Below are 22,981 nucleotides of genomic sequence, written 5' to 3'. Positions count from 1 at the left end.
TGCAAAAACGTGAGAAAAAAACAACCACAGCAACTTGTGCCACAACAGTGATGTGTTCCACTCAGTGTATTCACTACAATGATGTCTCACTTCTCATTCTTATAGATTATATACCCTTACCAGAGATTAAAATCTCAAAAACGTTGTAAGGTGCAATCTAGGGAAGTCCTCAACACTATTCAGCCTCCTTGTCTCCACTTTCCAATCTCATCCCCTCCTGGTATCACCAGCCAGTTCCCTGGTCACTCAGATCCACGCAGGATGTATGGGACAGTAATAGTGTAAATCCACAAAAATACCGTAAAATATACTTTAATATATCTGCTTACATGAATGTAGTAACAGTCGCGCATTCCAAGAAAAACCCCACTGCCTGGGGATTACCACGCAGCTCCTGGGTGGATATCCTCACGATTACCCACTCCAAGATGGCCACCGTATCACTTCCGGTTCCTGCTCCGTACGTCCAACGTCACATCGCCTGACGCGTTTCGTCACATCCGGGACTTAATCTTAAGGGACATGAAATGAGGGAAGTGTTTGCAGTCTGTGTCCTCATGGGAGAGATTTGCCACCACTTCCTGTCCCAACGGGAAGTCAAGTGAAGAGCAATCTCCCCAATGGGTGCACAGACTGCCCAATAGGTACACAGACTGCCCAATGGGTGCACAGACTGCAAATAAATGACTCAACTTTAATTTCTTTGTTCACCTTAAAGACCAAATATTGACCTTGAGAAACATGTCCACTAAGGGCTTGTTCTACAAGGTCCACCCTTCATTTGTCATTCCCTTTACAATAACATCAAAGTATATCTAAAGCCAATTTATTTTTGGATAGAGTAGAGAAGGGTTGAACTACTTGTAAAGGGTCCAATAAGAGTGCCAGACCAAAGATTCAAGAGTCCAAAATCTTTTGATACTACTGTTTGCTCATAACAAGATAACAGACAACACGTTTTGGGGGTTTAGACACCCCCTGTCCTTTATCAAGGCTTATAAATGCCATCACTGGACCAGGGGTGGACTGACAACTAATGGGGCCTCCAGGCAATAGGGGATCATGGGGCCCCTGTGTCCTTGCCCACACTCAAATCACACCCAAAGAAGCCTATAAAAGGTACCAGGGGCATTTCATGGGGTCCCCAACTGACCCCGGGTCCCCGGGCAGTGCCCGAGTGCTTGAATGGTCAGTCCGCCCCTGCACTGGACTCAATATGGTGCTTTTAGTAGAGCAGTATAGGCAAGTCGCATAGCAGATGTGTTGGCTGTTCCATGTTGTCTTGTTTAGAGCAGACACTAATATTAAATGTTTTTGGTCTCTTAGATCTTTGGTCTGGTGCTTATATTAGACTTTTTTGCATGTGGATCTTAAATTTCAGGTTCCCTTGATAAGGGGTATCCTCACCAGAGCCACTGCGCTCCATATGAACGCAAACTACTTTCTTCAACCATGAATCTTCATGGTTTCTTTCTTGATTTCTTCAACCATGAAAGCAGAATAAGTCTAATCCAAGGTCTCCAATAGAAATAGTCTGGCCTTTGTCTCTTAGGGAAGTTATACTTCACTTCCTGTTTTAATGAGACAACAGGAAGTGAAAAGAAATCCCTTAAAAGTGAGGGAAAATCTCATACCGTTTTTTTCCTGGGACTGGTGTCCCCATTGGAAGATTTCCCAGTGACAGCTGTAAAAGTGTATCATTTTTATGTTCTGTCTTAGTACAAATGGTCACCAAGATAAATAGGGGAACTGCTCCACCAAGAGCATATACAGGCTATAGGAACCCTTAAAAGAAAAACTAGGCTCAACCCAGCCCTAATTATCTAGAGCAGCCTTTCTCAACTTTTTGACCCTTGAGGAACCCTTGAAATAATTTTCAGGTCTTGGGGAACCCCTGCCAAAACGATTTAATTGCGGTTTAGTGGGAATAACACCCCCTTACATTGTAATCAGAATGCCACCCTTACAGATAGCTTAAAAAAAAAAAATCATAGATGTCATGCTCTGACATTACCAGGTGGCGTTGACCCCAGAATTATTCAGGTACCATCAAATGGGAGGACCTTAGCTCAAGAAACCCCTCACAATCTTTGGAGGAACCCCAGAGTTCCTCAGAATCCTGGTTGAAATTGGCTGATCTAGAGCTTTATGAACCCTTCCCTACTCCATCCACACCAACAAAACAAGAACGATTTGGACTTTAGATATGTGGTTGGCCGTTGTCACTAGAACCTCCATTTCCCTTCCCAACAACAAAGGAAATTGAGTTTTTTTTTTGATCAAGCAACGTATTTGGCCAATGAACATATTAAAGGGGAGAAAGCAACGCGAGACGAATCCAACTTTTGGATCTCCCCAGCGTAGTTCTAAATTGATATAACACAGGAATGTTTGGCAGAGCAGCTAAGCCAAGTGTTAATTGGTGAATTTGTTAACATAACAGCTTAACATTTGGTAAATGAACACGCAGTTGTTGTTATGCTAATGCCTAGCAGTTTTCAACTGCTGTTCTTAAAAATATGCAGTTTGTTTTAGTTGCTTACGAAGGGAATTCTAGCTTACACCAGCCTGAAAAATGTTCTTCAATACATTACAAAGTTTGCAAGCGATTACGGTATTTTGTTAAAGTGAGCTTGTGAGGGTAGAAGTATGGGAGCCATCAACGCTGACTTGTTTTAAAGGTGAAGGCCCCAGGCTATAATATTTGTGACACCAATGCCCAGTAAACATGCGTCCAATGACATCTTTTATGTCCTTGACTGAGGGATTTGCAGAGCACCGAGGCTCAATATATCTCTACTCCAGTAACCCAAAATAAAACGCATGACCAGATGACAAATATCAATTTTGGAGTTGAGTGGCCATAGCAGCCATTTATTTTAACACAGCCAAATAAACTTAATGCAACATTGGGGAAATAATGCAATCAATGCATAACATATAATCAAACATAAACAGAACAGCAATTGATCCTACGAGGTTCAAGGTCTTTGAAGGCACTTAGAAACTCAACAAAACCGGCTGTATCTGCACCCAGTGAAAAGACCGCTTATTATTATTATACAGGATTTATATGGCGCCAACAGTTTGCTCAGCACTTTACAATATAACGGGAGACAATACAGCAACAATACAGTTCAATACAAGAGGGATTTGAGGGCCCTGATCCTGGGAGCTTACAATCTAGGAGGGAGGGGCTAGTGGTACAGAAGGTAGTAACACTGACACCATAGATGGGGCACTATTCCCAATGACACCAAGGATGGGGCACTATTCCCCCCACTGACACCAAGGATGGGGCACTATTCCTCCCACTGACACAAATGATGGGGCACTATTCCCCTCACTGACACCAAGGGTGGGGTACTATTTTTTCCACTGACACCAACGACGGGGCACTATTCTTTCCACTGACGCCAACGACGGGGCACTATTCTTTCCACTGACGCCAACGATGGGGCACTATTCTTTCCACTGACGCCAACGATGGGGCACTATTCTTTCCACTGACGCCAACGATGGGGCACTATTCTTTCCACTGACGCCAACGATGGGGCACTATTCTTTCCACTGACGCCAACGATGGGGCACTATTCTTTCCACTGACGCCAACGATGGGGCACTATTCTTTCCACTGACACCAATGATGGGGCACTATTCTTCCCACTGACACTAATGATGGGGCACTATTCCTCCCACTGACATTAATGATGGGGCACTATTCCTCCTACTGATACTAATGATGGGGCACTACTCCTTCCTCTGACACAAAGGATGGGGCACTATTCCTCCCACTGACACCAAGGATGGGGCACTATTCCCCGCACTGACACCAACCATGGGGCACTATTCCTCCCACTGACACCAAGGATGGGGCACTATTCTCCGCACTGACACCAACCATGGGGCACTATTCCTCCCACTGACACCAAGGATGGGGCACTATTCTCCGCACTGACACCAACCATGGGGCACTATTCTCCGCACTGACACCAACCATGGGGCACTATTTCTCTCCCTAATACCAAAGATGGGGCTTTGTTTACTCCCACTGGGCACAGCCTCCCTCCCTTAAAGTCTGAAGGACCGTAAACTGGCCTTTTGTTTAAAAAGTTTTTAGACCCCCTGCTTTAAATGCTGCAACAAAGCTGCTCGAAGCTTGCCGAAGGCTTCACAAATGCTCTGCAACAGCCTTCTACAAACTGCTGAAGCCTCTGTGAACAAGGTCACAAACGAATGTCATTTGGACCTAGATGGCAGCCCTGGAACAGCACCCTTTAAAATGAAGTCAGCAATTGTATCTCCCTTTCTGTCCTTACAGCTTTATTATAAATGGATTTCTGGGTTCCAGTTATCACTTTAGACTGCTGCTTGGGGCTTCTATGACGTACCCGTTGTGATCTCATCACTCTGTGTGTTCAGTCTGCAGTTCCAGCTCCCAATTTCGCCATGCCGGTGACGGTCCCTGTGACCAATCCGAATGCACTGCAGTTCAGCAACCCAGCCGGCTCTCTGGTCACACAGTCCCTGATGACTGCATCGCTCACAGACCCGCGACTCCTGTCTCCACAGCCACCCGCTCTACAGAGGAACACAGTCTCTCCGGTGCTACCTCAGAGACCAGCCAGTGCAGGTGAGGACAACGCCAGGACCAAATGCATGAATGTCCTTTTTTTTTTTTTCCCTAGGTCACCCTAAATGGTCACAAAATTAAGAGTGTGTTGTAGCCTTTGTGAAGCCAAGAATATGTCTCACTCCTTCCTTCTTCATTCTCTATAATGTAAAATGTTTGATGTATCTGGTGTGGGAAAACCTTATATTGACTGTACCAGGTAGGTGGAACCACAAGGCTCACTGACCAATGAGAAGCCATTTCTTGACTTTAGTTCAAAAACTCCAGCGCTCAGAAAAGTCAAACCAAGTAAATCACATCAGTGCTCAAATCAGGACGCCGATACAGTCTCACGGAAAGAATCACTTCTGTCGGTGAAGCCCTCCTCCAGATTGGGGAATCCTCAAACCACTAGAACAACACACAAGAGAGCGCACACTCCTCGTGATAAATGGATATTATTGCAAAAAAAAGGACAAATGGGTACTTAGAAACCAAACTTACAAACAGGCATGTATCAATAGAGTTTCAGTATGGGATCATGGGGTCCTGTCCTGGAACCCTCTGGTTAAGATGTCGACACGTTTTGGGAGCTGTACTCCCTTCCTCAGAGCTGAAGACTCTCATACTCCAGTGCTCAGACTCATACATCCAAAGGTGGCCCAAATCATAATGCTTTGCCTGATGCAGCCCTCATCAGGCTAAGAAATCTCTTAAAGAACTGTAAAAACACACAGGAGAGTGCAAACACCTAGTAGATTACCGCCACCACTACCACCACCGCCACCACCACCACTACCACCGCCACCACCGTTTACTAAAGACAAAAACATAAAAAGGAACAGCCAAATCAAATCTCAACTCTAGCCATGAGGCCATGTTATCTGACTATGCATACCAAGGTTGGAAGGCTAACTTGTTTCTGGGAACGTGCCCCCTTTCCTCAGAGCTTCCATTGAGGAAGGGAGCACATCCCATGAAACGTGTTAGCCTTCCAGCTTTGGTATATGGGAAGGGGGCACATCCCTTCAAAGGTGTTAGCCTTCCAGCTTTGGTACACGGGAAGGTGGCGCATCCCCTGAAACGCATTAGCCTTCCAGCTGTGGTATACGGGAACAGGGGGCACATTCCATGAAACACGAACAGACAATCAAATCTCAATGTTATCGGACTATGAATACCAAAGTTGGAAGGCTAACTCGTTTCTGGGAACGTGCCACCTTTCCTCAGAGCTTCCATTGAGTAAGGGGGCACATCCTATGAAACACGTTAGCCTTCCAGCTGTGGTATACGAGAAGGGGGTACATCCCCTGAAATGTGTTAGCCTTCCAGCTTTGGTATACAGAAAGGGGGGCACATCCCCTCAAACGCGTTAGCCTTCCAGCTTTGGTATACGGGAAGGGGGCACATCCCCTGACACGTGTTAGCCTTCCACGTGTGGTATACAGGAAGAGGGGGCACATCCCACGAAGCGCGAACAGACAAATCAAATCTCAATGTTATCTGACTATGAATACCAAAGCTGGAAGGCTAACGTGTTTCAGGGGATGTGCCCCCCTTCCTGTATACCAAAGTTGGAAGGCTAACTTGTTTCTGGGAACGTGCCCCCTTTCCTCAGAGCTTCCATTGAGGAAAGGGGCACAGCCCATGAAACAAGTTAGCCTTCCAGCTTTGGTATACAGGAAGGGGGGCACATCCCCTGAAACACGTTAGCCTTCCAGCTTTGGTATACGGGAAGGGGGCACATCCCCTGAAACACGTTAGCCTTCCAGCTTTGGTATACGGGAAGTTGGTGCAACCCATGAAACACGTTAGTCTTCCAGGTTTTGTATACGGGAAGGGGGCGCATCCCCTGAAACACAGCCTTCCAGCTTTGGTATTCGGGAAGGGGGCACATCCCCTGAAATGTGTTAGCCTTCTACCTGTGGTATACAGGAAGAGGGGGCACATCCCATGAAACACGTTAGCCTTCCAGCTGTGGTATACAGAAAGTGGCACATCCCCTCAAACGCGTTAGCCTTCAAGCTTTGGTATACGGGAAGGGGGTACATCCCCTGAAATGTGTTAGCCTTCCAGCTTTGGTATACAGAAAGTGGCACATCCCCTCAAACGCGTTAGCCTTCAAGCTTTGGTATACAGGAAGGGGGCACATCCCATGAAACGCGTTAGCCTTCCAGCTTTGGTATACGGGAAGGGGGTACATCCCCTGAAACACGTTAGCCTTCCAGCTGTGGTATATGGGAAGGGGGCACATCCCCTGAAACACGTTAGCCTTCCAGCTTTGGTATACGGGAAGGGGGCACATCCCCTGAAACACGTTAGCCTTCCAGCTGTGGTATATGGGAAGGGGGCACATCCCTGAAACGTATTAACCTTCCAGCTTTGATATGCAGGAAGGGGGCACATCCCCTGAAATGTGTTAGCCTTCCAGCTGTGGTATACGGGAAGGGGGCACATCCCCTGAAATGCATTAGCCTTCCAGCTTTGGTATACGGGAAGGGGGCACATCCCCTGAAACGCATTAGCTTTCCAGCTTTGGTATACGGGAAGGGGGGCACATCCCCTGAAACGCGTTAGCCTTCCAGCTTTAGTATACATGATCAGATGACATCGCCTCACGAGATTTGATATGCCTGTTCCTTTTTATGTTTGGGACTATGTTTTTGTCTTTTGGATTTGATCAACAGTGGTGGTGGTAATGCACTAGGCGTTTGCACCCTCCTGTGTGTTTTTACAGATCTCTTGACTTTACCAGAAGTCGCATTTACATAATCGAGAACCTTGCGTTTCAGATCTTTGATGATATGCACCATTACGATTTAATGCATTGAGTGAGATGATGGGTTTACTTAAACCCAAGTGCTTTTATGTGTCTTTTGGGCTCAACCAATTATTTTTTAGTTTTTCTCATGGGTTTCTTTTGTGTCTGCAGGTGCAATGCTTGGGGGAGACCTAAACAACTCTAATGGAACCTGTCCAAGTCCTGTAGGTGAGTGAAGACCTTTTCCAGGCCTCAGATGTCTCAGACCTTGGCACCATAAAGTATAGGGAAGCTATCATTGCAGATGGCAGCCCTCGTTCTCCAGCATGACAGTAGATATGCTGTTGGTAATGGGAACCATTTTTCTATTGGGCGCTTCAGTCTCTAAGTCTCGTGGCCTGTTCTCCATGGACTCCCTCTGCTTCTGGGTGGTCTTGGTGAGCTGAGATTCCCACAATGAGGAAAGCAGCAGGGCTTGCTTCTCCCTCTGGCACTGCCGATCAGACCTCTGCCAGTATACACAGGACTCAGGGCCGTTCTCCGCTTTCATCGTGGGTAGCCGCGTGGCCTTCCCTTGTTTCTTGCTAAAATCACAATGGGATTATTCAGCGCCACGGTGATCATGATGATGTGCGAAGCTCTTTAGCTCTTAACAGCTAGTTCGATTTCAGTGTCGGGTCTGGATAGTGAAAATTGAATTATGATTTCTGGCGATAGAGCAGTTTCTATTCTGTAGCAGCATGGCAGAGCTGTGGCTTCTTATTGAGACTCTTGAACTCCCAGTGGGACCTATATGTATCAGGGAGGCACAATATTAATGCTTATATAAATGTAAATAATAAAAGTGCAGCGCTCAAAATGGATTAAAGGCAGTATAAAGTCAATGCGATATCCACGGTGCTGTCTGGATTTGAAGAAAACTTCCAGAATTTTACTGCTTCAAATAATAGCAATGCGCACTCACCAGAAACGCATGGATTATGCGCATGTAGGAATAATCATCCCAGATGTCAGATCCATCGAAGGCAGGTGGTGGGCATCCCTCTCACGATGGGTCATCAAGGACTTCAAATCAGAATTAAAAGTGAAAAAACAGCAGTACTGACCCCAATAAAGATGGCCTCCGGGCCTCCTCGTGGCTCCGGCGGTGAAATGACGTCACGCTCTGCACAGCTCCTCCTTAGGCCTTTCGTGCTACAGGCACATCATCAGAGGAGAGGCTCTACAGTGATGTGCATACTGCCCTGTTCTGTTATTGACCAATAAAATTCATCCAAGAACATACTACACTATCTCTGGCACCTGTTTTCTGGGGCTCCTATGTGGAGCTATTAACCTCACAGAGAAGGTGCCTATACCATCCAGAGGAGGGATCATTACCATCAGTGTGGATTACCTGACTGACCTTAAGGGGACCTCTGGACCTGATTTGGAGTCCTTGATGATCCACCGTGAGAGGGATGCCCACCACCTGGCTTCGATGGATCTGACATCTGGGATGATTATTCCTACATGCGCATAATCCATGCGTTTCTGGTGAGTGCGCATTGCTAGTATTTGAAGCAGTAAAATTCTGGAAGTTTTCTTCAAATCCAGACAGCACCGCGGATATCGCATTGACTTTATACTGCCTTTAATCCATTTTGAGCGCTGCACTTTTATTATTTACATTTATATATACATATTTTAAAGGTATTGTGGTTACCAGGAGTGTTCAAGCTGCTGCATTTATTTAAGAACGCTCACTACAATTTGTTTTACAATAGCAATGATTACTTCAGCGACTTGGGAAATAACAAAACCATTAGATCAGTATTGACTACCATGAAACTAGCATTTTCAAGAGGGGTCAGTAATGTCATCCTCTATATTTCTATGATCCTTAAAGCTCAGTTCCATCTGAGTAAAAAAGCAAAAATGGATCCCCTCCCTCCGTGGTTCACTATTCATGCGATCCAACGTTGGTCATCTTCTTGGCTGAACGATCTCCACTTCCTATGAGCGGAAAGTGTTCAATATATTCTTGTGCTAGGTCAGCGATTGAACGTTTTAAAGCCAAGTCATCATTTTGACAGCCAGGCATTTAGCATTTTTAGACGCAGGTGATCAGCAATGACAATGGCAGTCTTCAAATTTCACCCATGACTTGCTTTAAAGTGGTCCCGTAGCCACAGGTAGTTGTCAGTGGAACAAACAGGGCCATGGATGAGGGGGTACCACCAGTCCTCCTGTACGGGGTCCAGGCAGATGGGTGAATCCGATGTCGGCAGGGAGAGTGAATGGCAATTGGTTGGCAATTACTGGAACTGATCTCCTGTATGGCTCTCTCTGCAGCAGCCGAAAGCCGACTTCTTCTCCTCTTTCTCCCAGGAATAAAGCTGCTGCAGAGAGAGCCATAAATGGGAATCGGTTCCAGTAATTTCTTCTCCCCCCTGCACTAATCGACCTCCCTGTGCACCATACATGTGTACCCCCACCCCTCACAGTGCTGTCGGCTTCCCTCCTCTCCTTCTCACTGGCAGCTGCAAGCACACCATAGGATCCTTCAAGATGGAGAGTGGGGTGGAAGGGTCCAGTAAATATCTCAAATTTACCGGGCCCTTCCTTTCCTGAATGAACCCAATGAGTGGTCGGTACCAATCACTCACTGTGTTCATTCATAACTAAAGCATCACTATCTGTGTCCTTTTTTTGGGAGAAGGGGGGCTGTCAGGTTGGTTGTATGGGGCCCCTTGGTTTCCAACAGCAGCCCTGGGAACAGACGCCACCATTAGAAGATTTTCCGTCACTTCACAACTCTAAAATTGGTCAACGGGATACATAGAGAGGAGAAATTTCCCCAGTGGGGAAAGAGTACTTGGTGTCATTCTGGACTCCAACCTATCCTTCCAGCCCCAAGTCCAATCTTTAACTAACTCATGCAGACTCCACCTCCGCAACATCGCTAAAATCCGCACGTTCCTAACCCCAGAAACCACTAAACAGCTCATCCACTCCCTCATCATATCACGACTCGACTACTGCAACTCCCTCCTCACTGGCCTGCCTCGCCGCTGGCTATCCCCGCTTCAGTCCATCCTGAATACGGCTGCCAGACTCATCCACCTTTCCAACCGCTCCATCTCCGCCACCCCCCTCTGCCAATCCCTCCACTGGCTTCCGATTGTCCAACGGATCAAATTCAAAATCCTAACACTGACGTACAAAGCCGTCCACCATACTGCCCCGAACTACAGCACTGACCTAATATCCAAGTACCGCCCAACACGCACACTCCGCTCCTCACAAGACCTCCTTCTCTCTAGTTCCCTGGTCTCCTCCTCCCATGCCCGCCTCCAGGACTTCTCCAGGGTGTCACCCATCCTCTGGAACTCCCTGCCCCAACCCATCAGATTATCACCTACTCTCCTCTCCTTTAGGCGCACCCTGAAAACCCATCTCTTCAGGGAAGTCTACCCCACCCCCTGCTAACCTGCCGACCTCCTCCACTCTTCCTACCACTCCATCCCCCACAGCTATCTCCTCCTGTGCCACCATCCCCTCCCTCCTAGATTGTAAGCTCCAAGGAGCAGGGCCCTCAATCCCCTCATGTTTTGCATTGTATTGGTATTGTTCTGTCACATGTTCTGTCCCCCTCTGTAATGTACAGCGCTGAGTGAACTATTGGCGCTTTATAAATACTGTATAATAATAATAATAGCACTTAAACCCCAACAGGGGCCCTAACCCTTCCTTGCTCCATCCAAAATTTGGCCTTGGGTGTACTTCAGTTATGGTGAACACCCTAAAGCACGAGCATGCAAAGCTTCAAGACCATAGCATGGCCGTACCACCGCTGGAGCCTTCACGTTGGCATCCCCAACCCACCAGACCCCACTCATCACTGAAATATCAGTTTTTGTGTAGATTGTTCACTTTAAATAGTCTCTTCGACAGCAAATTGATGTGCCTCTCCTCTCTCGGCTTCCATCTGCAACGGCATATACTCCAGTATTCCCCAACCCACCGGGACCGGTAACTGACGAGGAGAGCTCAATATGAGAACAGCTGCGTTAATTAGCAGGTCATCTCCTAAACACTCTAATTATCTCTGCTGAGTACAATGGATGTAATCTGCAAAACGGCACTATTAGCACAGGAAGAGCTGGAAGACGGGCTACACTGCGCTGCCTGGATGTGTCGCTGCTGTTGGTTTCTAAAGCTCCAAAGTCAATGAAATCAATATTATTATAGATGTAAATGGCTGTAGCATCACCCGGGAGCCCCTCGGTGGAGAAGGTGCACCGCTTTCATTGCGAAACCAGAAACAAAGCTGCGGTTACTTCTTTATCTCACCGTTATCGCGCAAATGCTAGCAACAGGCGAATATCGTCTGATTGTACAGTCTCTGGAAAGCCAGTCATGCACCTTCAAATTTGGTTGTATAATCTGCTGAAATGTAGCCATACAAATGTGATTGGTGGTTACTTTTATATATATCCCAACCACAGCACCACCTGCCTGGAGTTTGCATGTTCTCTCTGTGCCTGCGTGGGTTTCCTCCGGGTACTCCGGTTTCCTCCCACACTCCAAAGACATGCTGGTAGGTTTATTGGCTCCTGTCTAAATTGGCCCTAGTATGTGTATGTATGAATGGAAGTTAGGGACCTTAGGTTGTAGGCCCCTTGAGGGTTAGGGACCTTAGATTGTGCGCTCCTTGAGGGTTAGGGACCTTAGATTGTACGCCCCTTGAGATTTAGGGACCTTAGATTGTACGCCCCTTGAGGGTTAGGGACCTTAGATTGTACACCCCTTGAGGGTTAGGGACCGTAGATTGTATGCCCCTTGAGGGTTAGGGACCGTAGATTGTATGCCCCTTGAGGTTTAGGGACCTTAGATTGTACACCCCTTGAGAGTTAGGGACCTTAGATTGTATGCCCCTTCAGGGTTAGGGACCTTAGATTGTACACGCCCTTTGAGGGTTAGGGACCTTAGATTGTACACGCCCCTTGAGGGTTAGGGACCTTAGATGGTACGCCCCTTGAGGATTAGGGTCCTTAGATTGTACGCCCCTTGAGGGTTAGGGACCTTAGATTGTACGCCCCTTGAGGGTTAGGGACCTTAGATGGTACGCCCCTTGAGGGTTAGGGACCTTAGATGGTACGCCCCTTGAGGGTTAGGGACCTTAGATTGTACGCCCCTTGAGGGTTAGGGACCTTAGATTGTACGCCCCTTGAGGGTTAGGGACCTTAGATTGTACGCCCCTTGAGGGTTAGGGACCTTAGATTGTACGCCCCTTGAGGGTTAAGGACCTTAGATTGTACGCCCCTTGAGGGTTAGGAACCTTAGATTGTACGCCCCTTGAGGGTTAGGGACTGATGTGAATGTACAACATATATGTAAAGCGCTGCTTAAAATTGGATGGCGCTATATAAGTACCTTAAATAAATAAATATTCGAGCCACTGAAAACAAGTGATTAGTTCTCTCAACAAACGCAAATCTATTTGATTGGAAGCAGTCAACAAAATTCCTCCAAAGCCAATAGTCAAAATCAATCAATCAATCAATCGAGAGAACAATGATCAAAGGGAGGATCCTTTGTTTACAATTTTGATTAAATTTGATCATTTTATTGAGTGTATGCGTATATCAAAAGTAATTTTTGTACGTGTTCTCTGGTCAGTTTATAATATTGAGCCATACTGACGCTTACACTGCTTCGAGCAGTAAAAGGGTTAATTGTTAGCACTCTTGGTCCCCCCCCCCCCAGTTCTTGAATATAATGTTATTTCCCCCCCGCGTGATTATTAAGTCCCTGTTACGGTGGGTGAACGCAGCGAGTAATCAGCCTGCCTCTTTGATTAATATGATTTCATTAACATCATTAGACTCAGCGTGCAGTGAGTAGCCCCTCCCCCCTCCCCTCTCCCCGCTGCCGATGCCACACCACCGTCACGGTGTTGTCCAAGACGTTCAAGTCTCCTTTCCCTTTAATCAGATTGGACACCGACGGGCATGTGGCCCTTCAGAGTTGTCATTCGAATTTCCCCTGGCAGCGAACGAGTTTCACAGTGGGGAATCGTGAAATTCGCTGAAGCGATACCAGCGTGTACCCAGTTAGGAGACTCGGGCAAAGCATGGGGTGGGTGCGGAAAGTCTAGCACCTGATGACATTCATGTAATAAACAAAAATTCTCTTCTAAGTCAACTGATGCTTTGGACATGCAAGCCTAGCGACAGGTTTACCCACTTCATACTGGTTGACTGTTTCACAGACATTGCCCAGGATATCTTTCCTGCTTCATGAAGAATCCCAATCTGTGCTCAGTGACAGTGTGAACATGGCCTGAAATATTCAAGGAGAGCACGTTTATGTCTGATCGTGAACAACGGCCATCTAAAACGTGTCCGTAACTTGTCCATATTTATTTAGGAAGTCCAGAGTATAGTTGTAATGAGGCCTTATTTATATAATGTTTCCAAAATCTGGCCTTGTTTATGTAGATAATCCAAACTGTGGTTGTAATGAGGCCCTATCTGTTTAGGTAGTCCAAAGTGTGTCCATAAACTGGCCTTGTTTATAGTCTGTCCAAAATGTCGTCTTAATGAGGCCTTATTTAGGAAGTCCAAACTGTGACCATAATCTGGCCTTGTTTATTTAGGTAGTCCACAATGTGACCATAATGTGGCCTTGTTTATTTCGGTAGTCCAAAATGTGACCATAATGTGGACTGGTTTATTTAGGTAGTCCAAAATGTGACCATAATGTGGCCTTGTTTATTTAGGTAGTCCCAAATGTGACCATAATGTGGCCTTGTTTATTTAGGTAGTCCAAAATGTGACCATAATGTGGCCTTGTTTATTTAGGTAGTCCAGAATGTGACCATAATGTGACCTTGTTTATTTAGGTAGTCCAAAATGTGACCATAATGTGGCCTTGTTTATTTAGGTAGTCCAAAATGTGACCATAATGTGGCCTTGTTTATTTAGGTAGTCCAAAATGTGACCATAATGTGACCTTGTTTATTTAGGTAGTCCAAAATGTGACCATAATGTGGCCTTGTTTATTTAGGTAGTCCAAAATGTGACCATAATGTGACCTTGTTTATTTAGGTAGTCCAAAATGTGACCATAATGTGGCCTTGTTTATTTAGGTAGTCCAAAATGTGACCATAATGTGGCCTTTTTTATTTAGGTAGTCAAGAGTATGGTCATAATGAGAACTTGTTTATTTGGGTTGTCCAAAATCTGGCCATGTTTATTTAGGTAGTCCATAGTGTGGTTGTAATGTGTCCTTTTTATTTGAGTAGTCTACAATGTGTCCATAATCTGGCCTTCTTTATTTTGATAGTTTAAAATGTGTCTGAAATCTGGCCTTGTTTATTTAGGTAGTCCATATTGTGGTTGTAATGTGGCTTTCTATATTTAGGTAGTCCAAAATGTGTCCATAATCTGGCCTTGTTTGTTTTGGTGATCCATAGTTTGGTTGTAATGTGGCCTTGTTTATTTAGGTGGTCCAAAATGTTCTGTAATCTAACCTTGTTTGCTAAGGTAGCTCAGAGTGTGGTCATAATGTGGACTTGTGTTTTATGTAGTCCAAAATGTGACCATAATCTGACCTAGTTTATTTCTGTAATCCAAAATGTATCCAAAATCTGGCCTTCTTTATTTAGGTAGTCCAAAATATTTCCATAATCTGGTCTTGTTTATTTTGGTGACCCATAGTTTGGTTGTAATGTGGCCTTGTTTTTGTAGATGGTCCAAAATGTTCTGTAATCTAACCTTGTTTACTAAGGTAGCTCAGAGTGTGGTCATAATGTGGACTTGTACTTTAGGTAGTCCAAAATGTGACCATAACTTGACCTAGTTTATTTCTGTAGTCCAAAATGTATCTAAAATCTGGCCTTCTTTATTTAGATAGTCCATAGTGTGGCTGTAATATGGCCTTGTTTACTTAGTCCAAAATGTGACCATAATTTGGTCTTGTTTATTGAGGTAGCTCAGAGCGTGGTCGTAATGTAGACTTGTTTTTTTAAGTAGTCCAATATGTGACCATAATCTGGCCTAGATTATTTAGATAGTCCAAAATGTGGCCATAATTTGGTCTCGTTTATTTAGGTAGCTCAGAGCGTGGTCGTAATGTAGACTTGTTTTTTTAAGTAGTCCAATATGTGACCATAATCTGGCCTAGATTATTTCGATAGTCCAAAATGTGGCCATAATTTGGTCTCGTTTATTTAGGTAGCTCAGAGCGTGGTCGTAATGTAGACTTGTTTTTTTAAGTAGTCCAATATGTGACCATAATCTGGCCTAGATTATTTCGATAGTCCAAAATGTGGCCAAAATTTAGTCTTGTTTATTTAGGTAGCTCAGAGCGTGGTCGTAATGTAGACTTGTTTTTTTAAGTAGTCCAATATGTGACCATAATCTGGCCTAGATTATTTAGATAGTCCAAAATATGGCCATAATTTAGTCTTGTTTATTTAGGTAGTCCAGAGTGTGGTCATGATGTGGCCTTGTTTATTTTGGCCAAAATCCGGCCTTTTCTTTATTTAGGTAGTATGGTTGTACCAGAGTATGGTTGTAATGTGGCTTTATCTATTTAGGTAGTCCAAGATATGTCTGTAATCTGTCCTTGTTTTTTTTAGGTAGTCCAGAGTGTGGTCGTAAGGAGGGCCTTATTTATATAGGTAAGCCAAAATGTGACCATAATCTGGCTTTTATGCTTTTATATATTTACTTATCTCAGAGTATGGTCATAATCTTGTTTATTTAGGTAGTCCAGAGTGTGGTCATAATCTGGCTTTATACATTCATTTAGTACAGAGTATGGTTCTAATCTAGCCTTGTTTATATAGATAGTCCAGAATCTGGCTTTATATATCTGGGAGTATGGTGATAATCAGGCCTTATACATTTTATTTAGCTCAGAGCATGGTCATAATCTGGTTTTGTTTATTTAGTTAGCTCTGAGTATGGCATTAATCTGGCCTTGTTTATTTAGGTAGTCCAGAATGTGGTCATAATCCGGCCTCGTTAGCAGACAGGCCATGCCTACAACCGTGAGCTCGGCCTAGTGCATACAGAAGAGTAAATGTACATGAGAGCAGAGATGCAGGCCTACAATCCCCATCAGCTGTTTCAGATTCTGGCCAGTCTAGTTCTGTGAATGTCAGAATTGACGTCACCCGGCATTCTCAGCATTCCTGCTGCCCGCTTCTAGAAACTAGAGTATGGTTCATGTTGGAGGGCTGTGAGGAAGACAGCCCCGCTTCATACACCAAGCCTTCGGCCTGCACTTCCAGCTTCCACCTGACAAAGTCAAGCCGACTTATAGGCAGACATGTCTTTCTTTCAGTATGGCCTGTTACAGCAGCCATTTTGCAACCCCGAACAATAACAGGCCCCTTTGTGAAGGTATTCTCCTTCTAGAGTTTTGAAAAGAGCGAGTGATTTAGACTCACTTCCTGTTTCACTCATCAACTTGACAGGAAGTGTTGACAAATCTCTCTCATTTGGGCAGGGAAACAATAAAATCCTAAACTATTTTATGTATGCTAGAACTATTATTTTTTAGGTATCTGTGTCCCCTATGGGGGGGATTTCCTTTTGCATCCTGTTTTGTCAGACACCAGCCAAGTCTTGAGTGATCATACACAATAGACTTCCTATTTATATGGGTCGTGTTTGATTCGTTTTGTTTATTTTGTGACATACACAAGATTCTTTCATGTAATCGCTGTCCTGTGTGTCCTTCTAATTTAGGCAACGGCTACATCAGTGCACGAGCCTCTCCGGGCCTAATACCGGTATCCAACGGCAACAGCCTGGGTAAAGTTATCCCAGCCAAGAGCCCTCCGCCTCCCTCCCAGAACAATCAGCTCGTCAGCAACAGTCGCAAACCCGACCTGCGCGTCATCACCTCACAGAGCGGCAAAGGATTAATGCATCATTTGGTGAGTACTGAGCCTCATTATGGCACCGCCTTCCTCCAGATTTACCTTCGATATTTGCATTCTGGGAAATATACAACAGCACGGTATTTTGCACCACCCGTCTAAACACTTGGTGCATTTAGCACTTGAGAATTTAATCATTTCAGTGGCCAGAATCAATGAATATTCTGGCCAATGAAATGAATAAACGCCCAAATGCTTGACTTGCCTACCGTCTTTGAAAAACACGGCTTTAGGCGCATTTTCAAAGCTACTTTTCTCCTGTTAGGAGAAAAGTGGTCAGAAGAGCCTAGTGTGCAGAAGGACTTCCACTTTGTTTTACTTATTTTACCTATTTTTTTTTCTAAGTGCATTGATAAAGCATTTACAGCCAATAAAAATTGCTGCTCTTCAAGTAGGAGCTGATTGGACAAATTTTGACAGCAAGTATGCATGTATGTGGTCCATGTGAAGCTACTTTGGTGCCATGTGGTCCAGGTGAAGTCAACCCTTGTGTCTAGTTGTCGAGAGCTAGTCTATTCCAGTCAGGGGCGGACTGACAACTCATGGGGCCCCGGGCAATAGGGGATCATGGGGCCCCTGTGTCCTTGCCCAAACTCAAAAAAACTTATGAAAAAGGTACCAGGGGCATCTCATGGGGCCCCCTACTGATGCCGGGCCCTCGGGCAGTGCTCGAGTTTCCAAATGGTCAGTCCGCCCCTGATTCCAGTACCTTTCCAGCTCCTTTAATTATTACCATGGGCCTTCAGTCTCAACGCTAGTAGTCATAACCACATTTTCTCACCAATGTTCTCTGATCCATCCAGGTATAATCTATTACAGATCAATTTAGCAAAGTCTGATATTAAGTCCACTGATGTGATTTTAGACCCTGATGAAGGAGAGCAGTATGTCCCCTGAAACGCGTTGACGTTTTACGGGACCTTACTAATAATCGTTAAAACGATTTGGACTCTCTTGACATTTAGTCTGTTGCTCCTCCTGTTTGTGGCTTGCAGCCAGCTGAGGTCTTAGGGCAACTTGACACAAGAAAGGGCCATTGCACGGGATGGGAGCGACGATGGCCCAGGGTAATTTAATCATGACCAACATGGTATATTAGTAATGAACACTGGAGAAAAGGACGCTAGTGGAACATGCAATATGCACTAGGTAATGACCACTGGACAAGGGTCAACACTGAATATGGTGACTATCCAACTGTTGACACCTAGAGGGACAGTCACTACATTCATGGTTTGAAGGCCACTAGATCTAAGGACTGACCGGCACTACAACCAAGGGACTGCCACTTCTACAGTCTTCGTAGTGCCGTTTACTAGGCCAGTACTACAAATTAATGGTCAGCACTTTGGCCAGGTAAAGAAAAGCAGTGACCTCGGCTGTGAAAATGACTACCAAAGTATATTTAGGGATTAGACATTTAATTAAAGCGTATCACTAGCCAAAACTTTATTGGGGGCATTTTGAATATTGTGTGGAACGTTTGGAAGGAACTCTTGACAAGTTTTTATTGCTGTCTGTTCCCCCACTGCAGTGATTCACCCTCTCTGTTTGTCCTAATAATCAGAACATAAAGTGATGGGAAGTTCAAAATTTGAGAGTTTCTCTGGAAGAGAAGTTGACGTGAAACCATCCACTGGGGACATCCGTCTTGGTGACAACAATCCAAGAGGGGATTCTTCTCCCTTCTTGTTGTGTCTCCAGGCATTCTCCCTAATGTGACACAGATAGCAAAAAAAACCTGAAAGGGTATCTGTTTCCTACTCTATCCAAACGTTCTGGTTAGCAATACACTTTCCAGTTTTGCCCACATGACATCTACGTACCTTCTCATCGACTGTAACATGCAATATCACAATAACCACTTTTTGCAGTACATATCAAATGATACATCTTCGAAATATATTATTTTTCTAAATTCTTACTTTTTATTGCTGTATTATACAATGACTTCCTGTGTGTTGAGTCCCATGAACCATTTCCCTATTAATAAGCTTTGTTTGGTGTTTTTTTTTTTTTCTTTTCCTCTCTGCCTTTCAATAATCTGCTTTTTGCACCCAGACGGAGGAGCAGTTGGAGATGGTGAGTTGACTTGCTTGCATCTCTTTCATTACTGTGAATTCTGTGTCCGCTTTCAGTATTTTTTTCAGCGCTTTACTGTTATAAGCAGGAAATCATACAGCCAGCCATCTTGTACTTTGAAACCAATCTTTACTGACAACAAAAAAGGCTTATTTTATAACAAAATGCAGCTTATAATGGTTAATGCTCGATAGTGACTCATAGCATTCAGAAATTGGCTTTTGGCACATTTGGGCGAGGACCATTTGACTGTCTTCCAGTCTTGTCCCAAAACAAAGTAGAATTAGGTCACACAAAGGTTTCTTTTTATGCTACGAAGCAGGGAAGGTGTGGATTTAGCCATGGCAGACCATCCTGACACTAGCTTATTGAAGAAGAAATATTGGCAATTGGGCAAAATTTTTTTAAACTTGACCCTATAATTTTCTGAACCGTCATGTGATGATCCAAGGTGGCACAAAGTCCAACTACACTACTATCCATTCATCCAAACAACAGGAACAGAGTCCCCAACTGGGACCTGCGCCTCTGATGTGTTTCAAGATTAAGCTCAGCCTTGTGTGTGTGAAACATGCTAAAGGAGGAGGTTGCAGGCCAAGATCTGTTCATGTTGGCTAGATGACTAAAGTTACCAATGTTTCTTTGGTTTTGTTCATTCACTGAGTTAGGATGAGGTCCTTCTTGCATTCACCAATCTTCCATGGGAGGAGGAGGTTGCAGGCCAAGATCTGTTCATGTTGGCTAGATGACTAAAGTTACCAATGTTTCTTTGGTTTTGTTCATTCACTGAGTTAGGATGAGGTCCTTCTTGCATTCACCAATCTTCCATGGGAGGAGGAGGTTGCAGGCCAAGATCTGTTCATGTTGGCTAGATGACTAAAGTTACCAATGTTTCTTTGGTTTTGTTCATTCACTGAGTTAGGATGAGGTCCTTCTTGCATTCACCAATCTTCCATGGGAGGAGGAGGTTGCAGGCCAAGATCTGTTCATGTTGGCTAGATGACTAAAGTTACCAATGTTTCTTTGGTTTTGTTCATTCACTGGGTTAGGATGAGGTCCTTCTTGCATTCACCAATCTTCCATGGAAGTGATTGTCTGTGGGCACCTTAAAATACCCCCCTATGAACCAAGAGAAAGGGGACAGGATGCTTTTGTTATGATGGGACGGAACTCAAGACAACCTTTTTCTAAAGCTTCAGATAGAGTAAGGAAGGATTGGACCCTCTGATGGGTTTCTAATGCTGTCTATGTCCCTAGGACATCAAAACACACAGGTAATGAATACAAACAATATTGTCAGTGCTACAAGTGAATGAGGCCAAAGTGTAGGCCCAGAGCAGGCTCCTATTTATTCTTGTTGCACAGAGAATTAGACCACCACTGGGAACCTCAGCACCACATCGGCCTTGTTGCCAACTTCAGGTTGGGTTGAACCAAAACTGAAACATAAACAGAGGAAGGTGGTACAGCATCATAAAACCTTTATTAATGTAAAAAAAAAATATTTTAATATACTTCCAAAAGTACACAAAAAAAGCATGTAATGTGATCCAACCCAACGCTGTAAATCCGTCCATCCACTGGGGTGTAGCTTACACATTTGAAGGGTGATGCCCTCTTCCTCAGACAGAGCTGACCCAATCCCCCTTGCTAAAGTTTATATTTACTCTGATACAATGACTACCCAGGGTACAAGAGCCCACCCCTATAAGGGAGAGGGGCACAAAAAATGGATAAAGCACTCAAAGAGTGTTAACCCTGGAAGCTCATAGCCGCCCACAGTTAATGAAGTTTAAAATGGCAGCATACATTTTGATCACACATGATACTTGGCCTAAGATGCGTTTTTCCAACTTTTGCATCCATTGCTCCTGCTGAATTTTGCTAGCCATTTGCAAAAGTGGGGAGGTGGTTTAAAGAGGAAAAATGTAACATGGACCCTGTACTTTTACCTTACACTGGTCAACAGGGTCATTTTACTGTATGGATTTAAGGTACATGTACTTATTTTCCACCCTACCTTGCCCATTGGCTTACATTGATGAAAGTCAAGACTTGTACAGAAGCTACACACACTGCTCCTGGCCCCCATACAACAATTCTTGAGCCTGGTGGCTGACTGCAGCATTTTGGGTATTTTTTCTTGAGCCTGGTGGCTTTTTTTTTTTTGGGGAGGCAGGAGAACCATCATGTGTTCCCCTACCTGGAAGTACCTGGTATTTTCTGGTTGGACTGGTGGTGCAACAGCATGGTGGGGGATCAATCAGAAGGTCAGAAAATGTACGTTAGGTGGACCTTTTTCTTTGTCCAATATGAGCTCACTTTAAGTGGTCATTTTTTGCTATAATCCATTGAGTACTCAGACCATGGCTTCATTGAAGGTTGTCCAACACATGGAAAAAGATTTTGGCAAAGTACAACATATACACGGAGGTCATATAATTTATATCCAAAGGTCATGATTTTTTTTTGTTCTTTAAAGTACTAAATTGCTGCTTAACATTTCTGACTGTTTAAAGTAGCAGTCAGCTTTCCACACTTAGGCCTAATTCCTAAGTGATGTCACCACTTCCTAATACCCTGAAGGGGGATGTGTTATCAAGAACATTGGCTTGAGGGACAAAATGGCTGGCAAGAGTTAGACAAAACTCTTTGATTCTCCTGAGAGTTGCATGTCAGTGCCGCATACATCACAGGCATTTAGTGGTCACAGAAGGCCTTGCAAGCGTCTTTTTTGAAGGCTGGAAATCACATGGCTGCGGATGAGGGGGAGTTGAAGGCAGCTCATTCTTCCAGAAGCATGTCTGGAGGAAATGACCCTCCCAGCTGCCCTTTTTTCACACCGAGGATGTGTGACCTAACCCAGCTTGTGATGATCCAGAGCCATGAAAGGCTCATTGTCTGATGTTCGGAGGATGAGAGAGGAGAGGAAACATCACAGCCTGTCCCTCTTAACTCCCTCTTTCCGCAAAGGAACTGCAAATAAGACTCTTAAATAAGAAAAGAGTACTGGGTAAATGCTGCTTTGCATGGCAGGCAAAATGATTCACCCTGCGGGTTTTAAAGAGAACAGGTCATCAAAATGCATTTGAAGTAGTAATCTGAGTCTCCACTCTTGAGTGGTTATAATAGTACAGCTCTAAAGCAGCCCATAGATGACTCGATTTTCATACCTTCCACCATGGATGGAAGGAAAGAAAAATGCTGGACTCCCCCATCAACACTGACTGCCTTCCACACTCCAAGGGGTGGGGTTGGGGTGCAGTTTGGCTGGGGGCGCACGGGGCTTTCCCGGCCAGCAGAGCACGATTACTGCTAGGGGCTATAGCCGTTGGCAGTAATTGTATGTAAAAATCCAACAGGCTGGTTGTACCCAAGTCGATCGCTGTGCAAAAACATTGGATATGAAATTCCCCAACCGGAGCAATTCTCACGTGGTCATACATGGGTCACCAGTGGTCCACAGGAGGGGTGCTGGGTCTCATGAATGACATTATCAGTGTTGCTAGAGGGCAAAGCACTAGAGGGTTGAAGTAGCAGAAACCACGGCAGTGACATCCCCCACTCTGCTAAAGAAAAAAAAAAA

General features: G+C 44.7%; 1 protein-coding gene across 11 annotated transcripts in view; it reads left to right on the top strand.

Moving 5' to 3' along the window:
• Nucleotides 1–22,981, top strand: part of MEF2D (myocyte enhancer factor 2D) — a 315,067-nt gene that overhangs the window by 272,893 nt on the left and 19,193 nt on the right. For 4 of the 11 annotated variants that reach the window (XM_089657000.1, XM_089657006.1, XM_089657005.1 and 1 more), the window contains 5 exons: nucleotides 4,423–4,633; nucleotides 7,545–7,601; nucleotides 16,003–16,044; nucleotides 17,120–17,310; nucleotides 19,375–19,395. In XM_089657000.1, the coding sequence (XP_089513126.1) occupies nucleotides 4,423–4,633; nucleotides 7,545–7,601; nucleotides 16,003–16,044; nucleotides 17,120–17,310; nucleotides 19,375–19,395 (522 nt within the window). The remainder of the gene's footprint in view (nucleotides 1–4,422; nucleotides 4,634–7,544; nucleotides 7,602–16,002; nucleotides 16,045–17,119; nucleotides 17,311–19,374; nucleotides 19,396–22,981) is intronic. The other 7 variants (XM_089657003.1, XM_089657010.1, XM_089657007.1 and 4 more) reach the window with 3 other exon arrangements.

The sequence above is a fragment of the Staurois parvus genome, unplaced genomic scaffold (assembly GCF_062004578.1).
Source record: "Staurois parvus isolate SC_StPar_1 unplaced genomic scaffold, SC_StPar_1.0 ptg000956l, whole genome shotgun sequence".
Classification (NCBI taxonomy): Eukaryota; Metazoa; Chordata; class Amphibia; order Anura; family Ranidae; genus Staurois; species Staurois parvus.
Note: the sequence above shows the minus strand (reverse complement) of the source record. Positions and strands in the feature narration are given on the sequence as shown.